Below are 14,623 nucleotides of genomic sequence, written 5' to 3'. Positions count from 1 at the left end.
TACCTGATGAGAAGGGTTGCTAGAAACTCAGCAGGACTAAAAACAAGGCCCATCAAAAGGACAGATGAACCTAGTGTAGGTTCAACAACTATCTAGCAATAGCATGGACCTTCAGAAATTCTGGGTTGGTGTCTGAGGCACTCCTCAGTTTTTGTTATAGCATGTCTCTAGGAGAAAATCATTCTGACATAAAACCAAATATACAGGGAATGATACTGAACATTTTGGGGATCTTCTGCTTGTGCTTGAGCTCATGGTACTCTCACATTCCTGAGCTTGCAACCCATATTGACACAAGGTATCTTGCCTTGGCTGTTCACTGGATCATGTCATTAGGGTGGAGAGGGTCTGTAAGATGTTGTGCAAACCTTACAGGACCTAAAATTTTAAGTGGTGTAATCGGCAGTGAAGTGACTTTCTGATGTCTGGTTGAGTAGAAGGGTACTGTGGTAAGCATGGAAACCACGGGCATGAACTTGAGTGAAGCTGACCACAGGTGCAATAACCTCATGCACAGGAAATGGTCAGTGATGGTCTTCCTTGGTCACAAGTGGACAGCTGTCATGTATTTATGTCATTATTCAGTTTTATTTCAAGATTTCTTGCCAATCGAGTTTCTAATCTAGATCAAGGCTCCTTCATTGGTATTTCAACATCAACAACAGAGTATTTTTGTATGTATGTATGTATATGTGCAGATTTGTATGTTTTAGTTTATGTATATCTTCTCATGTATATAATTGCATGTCTAGACATGCCCATATATACTTAAACGATAAACTGGAAAATTTTACAGATTTTTACAGTTCTAGTGGTGGCTTGGATCTGTAGTCTTCAAGTTAGCTTTCTCCTTTCTGGTTTTGAGAAGCCTAATTTCTCAAGATTGGCATTTAGACAGTGTGCTACATATCCCAGTGCCCCAATAATTACAGGTGTAAACCCAGACTTGTAATCTGGATAGAGTAACTGCAGATTTTTTAATAGTTCAGCATAAGTATCCTCTTTTTCACTGATCTTCAGCTTTATGCTGACATCCAGTTGTGTGCGTATGTGTGTGTGTGTGTGTATATGTGTGTGTGTGTGTGTGTGTGCGCGCGCATGTGTGTTTGATGGGCTTCTACAGCTTCTGTCTACAAATTCCCTCACAAGGCACTGGTTGGCCTGAGGCTGTAGAAGAAGTCCCCAAGTTGTCACATAATGGGACTGAACCTGGAACCTTGTGGCTGCAAAGCAAGCTTCTTAACCACTTGGGCATGCTTTGACCTATAAAACTTTTAATAATTTTCTCATGAAAGTGCATGATCCACTGAATTGGTACTTTTTTTTCCAGATTCTGCAGCATTAAAAAGATGCCAGAGGCAGTTTGTTGTGTAGAGGACAAAAAAATGGACAAAATCAAAAGCAAACTCGATGAATGGAATTTGTAGCTTTGTGGTACCAGTGCCGGTAGCACATACGAAAACCATCCGAATGTGGCCGTAGCCAGTACCGCATTGACTGGCATCCATGCCGGTGGCACGTAAAAAACACCATCCGAGTGTGGCCGTTCGCCAGCCTCGTCTGGCACCTGTGTCGGTGGCACATAAAATCACCCACTACACTCTCGGAGTGGTTGGCGTTAGGAAGGGCATCCAGCTGTAGAAACACTGCCAGATCTGACTGGCCTGATGCAGCCTTCGGGCTTCCCAGACCCCAGTTGAACCGTCCAACCCATGCTAGCATGGAAAGCGGACATTAAACGATAATGATGATGATGAGGAGGACATTAGTCTATCACAGGTAATCTTCTTAGAAGCTGCAGTGTCTATTCCCAGCAGCTAGATGAGCTGAAAAATGATATTAGCATATTTATTCTTAATGCGTTCCAGCAGATTCGAATGCAAATATGATAGTTGCAGTTGTGTGCGTCACAGCAGAACAACTTCTCCCTTATATGATGACAGGGTGTTCATAGATGGATTGAGGTACACAGAAAAATAAAATTTGTTTTGCCCAGAGACACAACAAAATACTAGCAGTTAATATGTAACTCATGACCCATGGATCACTGTTTTATCTGCCTAACCATTTTGATTCTAAAGGATGAAAAACTTCAATGAAAAATAACCTCCAATGCAACATACATAATGTATACAAGCTGTTGATTAGACAGTTCCAACGGTGTTTGTCATCATCATCATTTAATGTCTGTTTTCCATGCTGGCATGGGTTGGATGATTTGACAGGAGCTGGCTAGGCAGAAGACTGCACCAAGATTCAGTGTCAATTTTGGCAGGGTTCTTATGGCTGGATGCCCTTCCTAACACCAACCAACCCACAGAGTGGACTGAGTGCTTTTTATGTGGCACTAGCACTGGCAAGATCTGTTTTGGCATGGTTCTTACAGCTGGATGCTCTTCCAGATGCCAATTACTTTGCCGTGTGGACCAGATGCTTTTTACATGACACCAGTATTGATGGGGTCACTAAGTAACTTGCATGACAAAGATCCTTTGGTGGTGATGGTAGGGTATTGGAGGAGGTGGCCTTGTATCAGGTGATCAGAAGAAGGGAAGTGATATTTCTTAAGGACTTGCTGTGTTAAGAACACAATAAATAGCAGAGAGATGAAAATTGATTGCAGCAGTAATCAGAGGGAGTGTCTGATACATTAAACTAACATTCAAGGTTCAAATCAACCAATAACGTAATAAATACTGTTTTTCTGCAAAATGGTTTTAAACCACACAAAATTAAGATCTAATATCTTTTATATACTGTGTCCCTGTGTTTCTCTTAATATTACCATAGCAGGATTTAGAGCAGGATGAGTGTCTATGTAAGTTCCAAACCTACTTGTGTTACATACATTACATAACTATCACGTGATCATGTGACCAACCAGGTCAACAGATGGTGCTACACATCGCTGGTCACAATGCACTTCACATTGTTTTAGCTTTCAATGATGCCACCCCGCTGGCTAAGCGAGCAGGCCAACAGAAGAAAGAGTGAGAGAAAGTTGTGGTGAAAGAGTACAGCAGGGATCACCACCACCCACTGCCGGAGCCTCGTGGAGATTTAGGTGTTTTCGCTCAATAAACACTCACAACGCCTGGTCTGGGAATCGAAACCGCAATCCTACGACCGTGAGTCCGCTGCCCTAACCACTGGGCCATTGCGCCTCCACACATAATTATATAGACAGGTAATATTAATTCTTGCTTAAACATGGCTGTTCTGTTAGAACAAACTATACTGCAGTAGTTACCAAGAAAGAGAAACTCTCATATTGGCTTTCTGGTGTAAAATCCAATTTTGTTTATATTGTTAGCAGGGAGATAAATCCCTGCTGAAACCACCAGGTTGCATGATTTTAACCTTGCTTGGTCTTGTCAAGAGTGGACACTTGATTGCTAGAGACAGCAGCAATTCATCTTCCTGCCAATGATATACAGATTAACAGTGTCATAAATACATGAATATCTTGCTTTGGGCCCTCAACTCGTGATAGAGTTGTAAGGGTTGTGTTATGATATACAGCATGTCATGGATAGTTTTTGCCTTGTTGAACATGATCAGACCTGGGGGTCTGACCACAGCCAATTTCTTCCAGAAAAAATGACACAGACAAACAGAAAGAGAAAGAAGAAGGAAAGAATAAACCTTAGTAAATGACTAGTACCTACAATAGAGTACTCCATTGCAACTTATGTGTGTTTTATTCATATGCACACATCTACACTCACATACACATTCTAAGTACCAGAGTATGTTTCCAACAGTTATAAATAATAAACAGAAATGATTTTGGCAAAATAATAATAATAATGAAAACAGAAATAATTCCTATAATAGTAGGTGCATTAGCTATGATAAAAAAGATCATTCAAATACATAACCAAAACACCAGGACTTACAAGATTACATAACATACAGAAAACAGCACTTCTACGCACATAGAGAAAATAGCACTACTATACAGTACACACAACCTATGTAAAGCACTTTCAATACAGTGAAAATAAGGACATCACAACAAACTACAGCACACAGAGCTGCACTCAGTAGTGCAGTGAAAGCACATGATAAAAATAAGACAATAATAATAATAATAATAATAATAATAATAATAATAATAATAATAATAACAATAACAACAACAACAACAACAACAATAACAATATCAATAATAATGTCTTGGTGTAAAAGATGGGCTACAGCAAATATTCTGCTCAATAGCACAGACTTGCTTGTCAGTTGCTTGACCTTCACCAGTTGAGCATGTCTCTTGATGGCTGACGATATGTGCATCTCTGATCATGAGCAGAAGTAGTGGGGGAATGTCACAGCCATGTGTCAAAAGGAATTCTTTGGGGTTAGAATAATTCATCTCTGGAAACATGGGTGCTTTGTTCAACATCCTTAAACAACCTTTATTCAGGGACCTTTGAGCTGAAGAAAATTCTAATTGGGCCCCCACCTGTAAGGTCATGTGCTGTTTAATCTTGATATGAGATTACCATGTCACACACACATGGTTGTGATGCATGTGCCTAGTGTACCCTTATTAGATGGGTGGTCATGATGAGTATATTGAATTTCATATATTTGTACTCCAGTGTCACTTTGATGGCATGCGTTGCTCTCTTACTCAATAACAATAATATATTAAAAAGAGCGAGGATAAAAAAATCAATATCTTACCTGGGTTTGCAAATTCTACTGAAACAGTGTTTCCATAAATATCCAACAAGGCCCAAAGGGGGCCAGCCGTAGAAACACCACTGAAAAACACCCCTTTCTCCACACCATTCACTCCATATCTCACGTCCCCATTTCGAGTGATGTAGAAAAAGAGAAGATTGGTACATTCTGCATAGCGTTCACCCAATGCCTTCGCCCAGTTTCCCGACATGCTGGTAAGATCTGGACATGCGTAACGTGGGAGTTCAGCATTGCTGAAAGTCGCTGGGTCAATGGTTGTAAATCCGAAACGTAAAACGCCACTCCAGCTGGCACAAGTCTCCACAAATCGGATGTAGACACGCTCATTGATAGCAACTGGGCGGTTGCTGAAACAGATACCTTTGCAAAAGGAGTCTCCACGGGACGCTCTGGTTCTGTCATAGTTTAAAACGACATTTTGTCCATGCACTTTGTGGAACGTCAATGGGTAATCACTATACGAGCCATTATTAACTGAAAAAGAGAAAAAAAGAAAAAGATATGAGAAAAATAAATCAGTGTATATGGAAAGTATTGCCTGGAAAAAGAAAAACAATCGATTATGAGAAACCTATTATCTTTTACCTGTCATGCTGGAGTATTGCCTTGAACAAATTAATCCAAGTACCTTTTTTTTTAAAGTTCAATATTTATTCTTTTATTCTCTTACTTGTTTCAGTCATTTGACTGCAGCCATTTTGGAGCACAGCCTCGAAGGGTTTTAGTCGAACAAATAGACCCCAGAACTTATTCTTTGTTGTAAAGCCTTGTACTAGTCCCTTTTGTCAAATTGCTAGGTTATGGGGATGTAAACCCACTAACACCAGTTGTCAAGCAATTATGGGGGAGGGGGGGAATACAGATACAAACACACACACAGGTACATACATATATAGAATGGGTTTCATTCAGTTTCAATTTATCAAATCTACTTAAAAGGCTTTGGTTGGCCTGAAGCTATAGTAAAAGACACTTGCCCAAGGTTCCACGCAGTAGGATTGAACCCAGAACTATGTGGTTGGGAAGCAAGCTTCTTACCACATAGCCACACACATATTTATACAGATGGCCCATATCATATTGTTATATAGATGGAAGTTGTGCAAGAGGGAGACCAGGAGGATATGGGACAAAGTAGTGAAGGTTGATCTCAAAACACTGAGCCTTATGAAGGAGATGAGACAGAACCGAGACATGGCACATGGCTATACTCAAAGAGACCTGTCCACCACAACAAAATTGAGATCCTAAAACGAAGGTGGCATGTAAAAAGCATTGAGGTGGGTTAGTGCCACATAATAAAAAAAACACTAGTGCTGGTGCCTCATAAAAAGTGCGCAGTACACTGTGGAGTGGTTAGCATCAGGAAGGGCATCCAGCTGTAGAAATCAAGCCAAAACAAACTATGGAACCAGTTGATTATATCGACCCCAGCATTCACCTGGTAATTATTTTATCAACTCAGAAATAATGAAAGGCAAAGTTGACCTCAGAGGAATTTAAACTCAGAATGTAAAATGGGAAGAAGTGCCACCAAGAATTTTGTTTGGTGTGCTAATGATTCTATTATATAGAAAGGGCAAAGACCCTCTTTGGTTATGAATGACCATGGGATTGCACCCAGAAAGTTCTCCTCTGAGGCACAAGTCTGGCTAAGGTTGTTTATAGAAGACCAGCAGTCATCCATGCATACCAACTACCTCTCCCCATGCCACTGATGTTATCCAAGGGAAAAGCAAAGACTGATACAGCTTGACACCAGTGACATCGCAACTCATTCCAGGAATCGAACTCACTACCTCAGGATTGTGAACTCGATGTTCTAACCATTGAGCTGTGTGCCTTCGGCAAATATAATAGAATTTTTTAATCATCAAATGGCTAGGAGGGTCCATCTGAGTAAAACAGATATCAAAGGGGTCCAAAGGCAAATAAATGGTTGAGAAACACTGCTTTAAAGCAAGAAGTTTATATCGCAGAACTAAGGGCAGTGTTAGATGAATTGGGATCAAAATTGGATGAAGTATGTGTTAGTCATAAAATGATATCTTGACTGGATTAAAACAAGCCCAAGGAAATGCAGACACTTCCATTTGAAATTTTGACTAAATATAGGTGAGTTCATTTAGAAAAATAAAAAATATATATAAATGAATAAAGCCCATAAAGTAGAACTTAAAAGAATCAGCTAGAAAGTCTAATGCTTTGATAATATTGACCAAACTAATATTGATTGATAGCTGAAATGCACTGATGAATGGAACTCTCTCATAATTGATTTATGCTGTGCTGATAAATTCTCATGCAAAAGGCATCAAAAGGTAAGAGAATAAAAATAAAATGAATGATTTGATCTGAACTATTTTTTTAAAAAAATGATTTTAGTGAGGATGAAGTTTTGATTATTGCTGCAAACTGGTAGTCATTGATGGTGTCAACTTGACACAGTATTTGCAGTGTTTGTTCTGGTTGTTCTCATTCTGAGTTCAAAATCTTACTGAGGTCAACATCGTCTTTTTATCTTTCTAGAGCCAATAAATAAATAAATAAAATACCAGTTCATGGAGATGGATTGACAAAACTGTTAAGAGCAGCATCAAACAAGATACTTGTGACATCTGTTCTAGTTCTGTAAATTCTGTGTTGGAATTATTTCTGTCAAAAGCTGCACCTGACAGGTAGTATCAGCAAATGAAAAACAAAAGCAAAGCAAAAAAAAATTCCTTGGTTTAATTAGAAGGTTGACCATGATGTAATACAGTAGTGGAAATGATTATGACTTTATTATTTAATGATTCTATATGCTAATTTAGTAATTTTGTTTCTAATTATAGTGAATATATTTTCAGGTTGTGAATAATAATAATAATAATAATGATGATGATGATGATGATGATGATGATGATGACAATAATAATAATAATAATAATAATAATAATAATAATAATAATAATAATCCTTTCTGCTATAGGTACAAGGCTTGACCTCAAACAATTTTCTTATGGTTTCTTAAACATTCTCTAGAACAACACTATGTACAAAACCAAATGTATGGCACCCTAGGCATAACACCAACAGGAACTTCCAACTTGTTGTCTCTTGAATTCTCAGGGTGAGACTTGGAGCCAATTTGTACAAATGTAAAGCAAAAGTCAAACATAATAATAATAATCCTTTCTGCTATAGGCACAAGGTTTGAAATTTGTGGGGAGGGGACTAGTCAGTTACACTGACCTCAATTTATTTCATTGACCCCAAAAGGATGAAAGGCAAAGTCAAACTAAGTGGAATTTGAACTCAGAATGTAAAGATGAGAGAAATGTCGCTAACAATTAAAAATGATAATAATAATTCTTTCTGCTTTAGTCACAAGGCCTGAATTTGTGGCGGAAGGTAGGGGACAGGGGTAAATCAATTATATTGACCCCAGTACTCAACTGGTACTTAATTTATCGACCCCAAAAGGATGAAAGGCAAAGGTGAGTGAAATGCTACTAGCTATTTTGCCTGGCATACTAATAATAATAATAATAATAATAATAATAATAATAATAATAATAATAATAATAATAATCAACATCACCATCATGATGGGTTGGACAGAATTTTGTTGAGGTAGGTTTTCTATAGCTGAATGTACTTCTTGTCGCTAACGCTCACTGTTACGAACTAAGGTAATATTTCCTCATAACCAAGCATATTTTCATGGAAGATTAGAAATGAAGGACATGGCTTGCATGATGGGTTTCTTTCAGTTTCCATCTACCAAATCCACTTACAAGGCTTTGGTCAGCTCAGGGCTGTCGTAGAAGACACTTGCCCAAGGTGCTATGCAGTGGAATGGAATCCAAAAAGACATGGTTGAGAAGACAACTTCTCAGTGATGCAGTCATGCCTGCACCATCCATATTTCAAAAACAATACAAAAAGATTCTGAGATCCTAACAGTTACTAGAGTATATTTTTATATTCATTCGAAGGTTTAGTCATCGTTATTTTTCAGATTTTATTCAACTCTAATTTTTATCTTGTAACAGTCAAGACTTTAAAGCTTTAGAGCAGTGGTTCCCAAAGTGGGCAACATTGTACCTCCTGGGAGTGGGTAGAAAGATCGTGGGGGGACGGTGGCATTGAAGAAAAATGTTTTGAATTTGCCGCAGAAAGTGGTTAATGTTTGTGGTGGTGAGTGAGGGAAGGGAAACACTAGGAAAGTGACCTGAGTGCCAAGGCAGTGGCAGCCCAAAACAGTTTGGGGACCACTGCCCTGGAAGCTTCATGTAGTTGCATTTCCAGATGAATTAAAAGTACATTATTAAGAAAATTAAATTGATATGAAAGGTTTTTAACTTAGATCACTCTAAAACAGGATGTATGTCATGGAACTAGGGGAGATATCAGGGAAGTTGGTATGTTAAGGGTTTATATTCAAATTAATCTCACAGCATTGTCTAATCTTTTCTTTTTTTTTAAAAAAAAAAACATGTAAAAATATTGTTTTACTAAAATTATTTCTATACATCTTTTTTCACATTGCAAACATTTTTTTTTTCATTTTTTTCTTCTTTATTTTTTGTTTGTTTACTTTCTTGCTTCTGGTCAAGTCTTTTTACTTGTATGATGCAATTAGCAACACAGTGGAGCCAATGTAAGCATCTGACAAACTTATCGGAGATCAACTTCATCTGATGCCATTTTTAGAAACACAAGAACACTTTGAGGATTAATAAATGGGCTTTGGGTCTGCATTACAAATCAGAATGAGCAAAAGTAAATAAATAGCTAAGAAAGAAGCAGAGTAACTCCGAAAGATTAGTTGGCTGTGAAAAATCTCCCAGGTTATTTTTAGACTGCTGAAATTGTATCTTGGGTGTTAGAAATCGTGAAGGAAGAGCTGATGCATTAGTAGAGAGGAAACTGTCACTGTCTGTTGAGTTATCTCAAAGAGAAACTTGGATGAGAGTAGAGAGAATGTTTATGAAGCCACCCCTCCTCCTTCTCATCAGTGCATGAGATGCTTACAATAACCACTATTATGTACTTAACCACAGACATTCCATTGTAAACCTTTAGTAAACTCGATGAAGCACTCAAAAACATGTAGACAGGAATGTGCTAACACATATACATGCACCACACAGATGAAATATTAATTCATTAATGAGCATGCTTGAATATGAACACTTGCATATGCGTTTTCTCATTAAAATATGAAAGCTTAATATATAATTAAGTACACTTATGAAAATATATATAGGTAAGCATGGATGTTAAATTTACACACACACGCACACATACACACAAACACCACACACACTTATATAATTATATGATGTAAATAGGAAAGTATGTGGTTCATGTTTTTCAGTTTAGAAAAAAATAAGCATATAGTGGTTGATGTACAGGTAGAAGTGTAAATATATGTAGATATTAAAAAAAAATGTAATGTGTGTGTATAAAATATATATTTAATGTACATAGTACAAATTATATATACAAACACATAAAGATATCAATGCATATTATATGTAATCACTTGCATATAATAATTCAAAGAAATTTAGAGATATTTTCACAGATGATGAGATCCATAGTTAACTGTAAAATATATCAATAGCTACAAAAGACTTATATTTTTCATTCATTCATAAAATGACACAAATCTAACGAAATATGTAAGAATAAAAGAAAAAGCAAAAAGAGAGAGTAATCACTGTAGTGTGTATATAATCTACACTATACTATTTCAGTAATTAATATTAAATTATTTAAAGCAGTGTAAAGTTTTCTAGAAATATGTTGCGAAGAAATAAAATGAGTCAATGATGAGAGACATAATTTCATTTCTAAATCTTGTTTTATTTAACCCCAGGCAAATCCTAACTCAGGACTATGATCAAAGACATCCCAGCTCCGATCACCTTGTTAACAACATTATCCAATGCATCTGTCCCCATTCCCCACCTTTTATTTTCTTTAAAGATGCTAGAGGGTAATATGAATAAAATTTTGCTGCTATTTCAAGAAGGATAAATGAATGGATATTGGGCTTCTTGTTGACTCAAATGTGCAGTAGTGACAAATAAACCAATGTATTATAGTTAAAAGTTTATAACAATAAATCGTACGAACCATATCTGTAATACGGGGATGATTTGAAGTTAAATAAATAACACCAAAAGAAAATATCAAAAATAATTGAGTAGGTTCACTTTTCTTCTTTACTCTTTTCTAGAAAACATTAACATGAAACAACTTATACTGTAAGGATTATTTCACAATATTAATATTTTGGAGAGCAATCGTGCATTAATTAATCAAAACTTCAAATTGATTATGTGACAGAGATAGAGAGAGAAAGAGAGAGAAATAGAGGCAGGTGAGTAAGACCGAGCCTGTGATGCAAGTTCAAACCAATGTCAAGCTATTTCATGTTATTTACATCTTAGGCCTATAAATTACCAGCTGTAGTTAACAACCTAGAAAAGGATTAGCTGTTTCGAGATGATATGTTCATTTAAATTTGTCATACATACACACCAAACACACACAAACTTTAGAAAGAGAAGGAGCCAAGGCTATAGTTATTTTAGTACATGTTTTGAATCACTAATTAAATGAGAAAATAATTTGCATGTTTTAACAAGTGTTAAGAGACTGACACAGTGTTTTCTTAATGTAGAGGTCATCATTATTAAATATAGAGGATTGTGCTGTAATGATATGCATTATGTAAGTTATGATGTAAGTATGAATGTATGAATGCATATGTGTATTGAAGAACTGTATACACAGAGTGTTGTTTATTTACTTACCCTTCTCAAAAAAGTCAGGTGCAAAACAAGAAGAATAGGAAAAAGGGTTATCAAACAAAGGTGGTGCAGAGGTGGCAGCGGCTGAAGGAGATGGAACTGATGTACTGTGATATAAGGAGTAATCCATACTTTGTCGTCTTCTGCTGCAGCAAGAGGAGCTAGAATCTTTCATGCATTGCATACTTGTTGACTTAAAGACCTTGTAATCAATGCATATGTTACTTTCCAGATCAAAGATTCCCATTTTTTTGTAAGACAGTCCAAAAAGATGGAAAGGCCTGATCTTTTTCACCCGCCAACTTAGAGGTTTCACGGTAATAGATTCCTTGAGGTATCCACAACTTCCTACATCAGACAATGCACACACAGTAGGAGATTTTTACGGTGCAAGTGGTGACATAAGTATCTCAATCGCGAAATTGAAAACAGAGAATTGAGTCTGTTACAAATTTAAAAATAAAATGAAAGAAAATATCTGCAATTCCATTTAATGTATTTTAGAGTGTAGTGGATGCTTCCTTTAACTGCATAACCTCACATAATATTTTCTCTTCCCTGCTGATGGGAACTTGCGTTTAATACTGCCAACAATTGTAATAGAAAATTTAACAGAGTAAATAAGTAGAGATAATAGCTTTTCAAGACTCTGTATACAGCAATAATATTCCCACTACATGTGAAACAGCTGCTGCAAGGATCAGTATGTGTCCATTTGGCCAAACATTTTTGTGCATCTTGGTTTTGTTTTTAGTATAAACTTAAAATCTTTTTTCTTTTTAAATTTTGGTTTTGTTTTGCTTTGTTCTTTTCTAAAGGTATCCTTTATTTTTCTTTTCTTTCTTTTTTGTTTGTGAAAATGTTGGCTGAGGGAAAGATATGAATTACTTCAAGTTGAGAAGTAGCTAATGTAGCTGAATAACAAAAGTTATTAGTAAAGTGTATAGGGGGCAAAGAATCAGCAAGGATGTACAAAGGAGAAGAAAGCAGGTCATTTAAAAATAACTGCAAAAAATATGTATAATGGGTAATATAGTGGCTTACATAGCTTTCCACTCACTACAATATTTTTATAGAAAAATGAGCATTAAGTCTACTTGTGCATTTCATATTTCTTCTCTTTCTTTAACTGTATTTTCTCAGGTAACAATGAATGAAAGGAGAGAGAGAGAGAGAGTATGCAAGAAAGAGGTAGAAGGAGGAAGGTTGGGATGAGGATAAGAGATATTACATATACGAGTTATTGGTTTGGATCCACAGATAGATGTCAAGATTATATTTTGGCTCTGGTGTAATATATTTGCCAGTAATTATATCTAAGCAAACAATCTAAATTGGTGTATATATTGAGGTGGTGTACTTAACTGTATATACACACACACCTTAGGCTATTTACATAAGAAGTTATATCAAAAACATGTGCAGGATGGAATGCTGGTTGTCTATAAGAAATTAGGAAGTAAGCATATCCAGAGAAAAATTTCCTGGAAAACAAAAACCAAAAAAACCCAAACTAACTGTATGCTATCAACGACTATCGTCTTATGTTCTGAGTTGAAGCCAAGCATTGACTCTAATATTTCAAAGAAAATATACATGTATCTCATGTAGGAACTCTTTGAAAAACTTTTGCTATTAATATGTATTATATAATCACAGATATCAACTGAAGAAGTAAATAGTTGATTTTAAACGTACAACACATATATAATACATAACTATTTCTTTACTGCCCACAAGGGGCTAAACATAGAGGGGACAAACGGATTAAGTCGATTACATCGATCCCAGTACGAAACTGGTACTTTATTTATCGACCCCGAAAAGATGAAAGGCAAAGTCGACCTCGGCGGAATTTGAACTCAGAACGTAACGACGGACGAAATACGGCTACGCATTTCGCCCGGCGTGCTAACGTTTCTGCCAGCTCACATAGCACGAACACACACAAATGTATATAACTAATCAATTTCATCACAAACAATTGATAACTCGCCGAGAACATCAATATTTTACTTTTGAACAACGATATTTCGGTACGTCTGCTGAAATGAACTATTAGCTAAATTTTAAAAATATTTTATTTGTGAAAGTAGTTTAAATATAATTAGATTTCCCTTCTAATACAGTAATATAGTTCAAGGTAAAGTAATCCCTGAAGTTACTTATCGGACCAATTAAAGTTGTGTCCCTTGAATAATAATAAAAAAAAAAACACTATAAAACTCGGTGAAGAACTAAAAAGTTTTGAATACAAGGAGGTGAGAAAGAATGGTTAGTAACTTTCGTAAAATGTATCAATAATTTCAAATAACAATTAAATGATCTACTTAACTTATAGATACCGAATTTTGCCCCTGATTATTCTTTGAACGTGCTAATATTTCTGTTTTTTCATAGGTTGCAAGACGCAACGAAAATTTTAGGAAAATAAAAATAAGAAATAAGTGGAAATTTTACCGATGAGTGTGTTACATTATAAGGCACAAAAATAAAATGACTCTCCCCAGACACAACAGAATATGCTTCAACACACGAACTCATATAAAGAATCTTGCAAACCAAATCCAAAAACGAAATATAGTATTTCGTTTTCTTATATTTACTCATCAGAAATTAGCTTAATCTTCGTTATTTATAAATATTTTCTTCTAAATTTCATTGATTAATTCTAGATTTATTTTAATACTGATGTTATTTTATTAACAATCACTGATATAATCTAAAATATATATGATAATCGTCAAACAAGTTTTTATAAGCTAATCTTTTTTTCCTAAAATTGATTTTTATTGCACAAAAATAAAACCGTCATTGTCAATAATACCTGCTCAGTATTTATTTTTACATATTCAAATCAAATAACCGACAACTAACTTTGTCATTCATCAATCAGGGAAACCTACAGAGCTGATTGCTTGTTCTTCATATTTAGTTATCACACCTCAGTATTTAGATATCCCAAATTTATTTGCTTAAGCGGAAGTTATCTCCCTTCGAACCTAATGTTCCAGCTACTTTCTCGACTGATTTTAAAATACGTCTGCTTTTTCGTGCAGAGTATGTCATAAATCTAACCCAATTAAATGACTGAATATCTTTTACCT

The 14,623-nt window shown here is 35.9% G+C and overlaps 1 protein-coding gene across 5 annotated transcripts in view; it reads right to left on the bottom strand.

The window, feature by feature from the left end:
- The window catches only part of LOC115218760 (protein neuralized), a 466,873-nt gene that overhangs the window by 119,864 nt on the left and 332,386 nt on the right, over positions 1–14,623 (bottom strand). For 3 of the 5 annotated variants that reach the window (XM_029788680.2, XM_029788681.2, XM_029788683.2), the window contains one exon: positions 4,687–5,181. In XM_029788680.2, coding sequence (XP_029644540.1) covers positions 4,687–5,181 — 495 coding nt within the window. Of the gene's footprint in view, positions 1–4,686; positions 5,182–11,519; positions 12,442–14,623 lie in introns of those variants that run through there. The other 2 variants (XM_029788678.2, XM_029788679.2) reach the window with 2 other exon arrangements.

Source organism: Octopus sinensis, linkage group LG14 (assembly GCF_006345805.1).
Source record: "Octopus sinensis linkage group LG14, ASM634580v1, whole genome shotgun sequence".
Classification (NCBI taxonomy): domain Eukaryota; kingdom Metazoa; phylum Mollusca; class Cephalopoda; order Octopoda; family Octopodidae; genus Octopus; species Octopus sinensis.
Note: the sequence above shows the minus strand (reverse complement) of the source record. Positions and strands in the feature narration are given on the sequence as shown.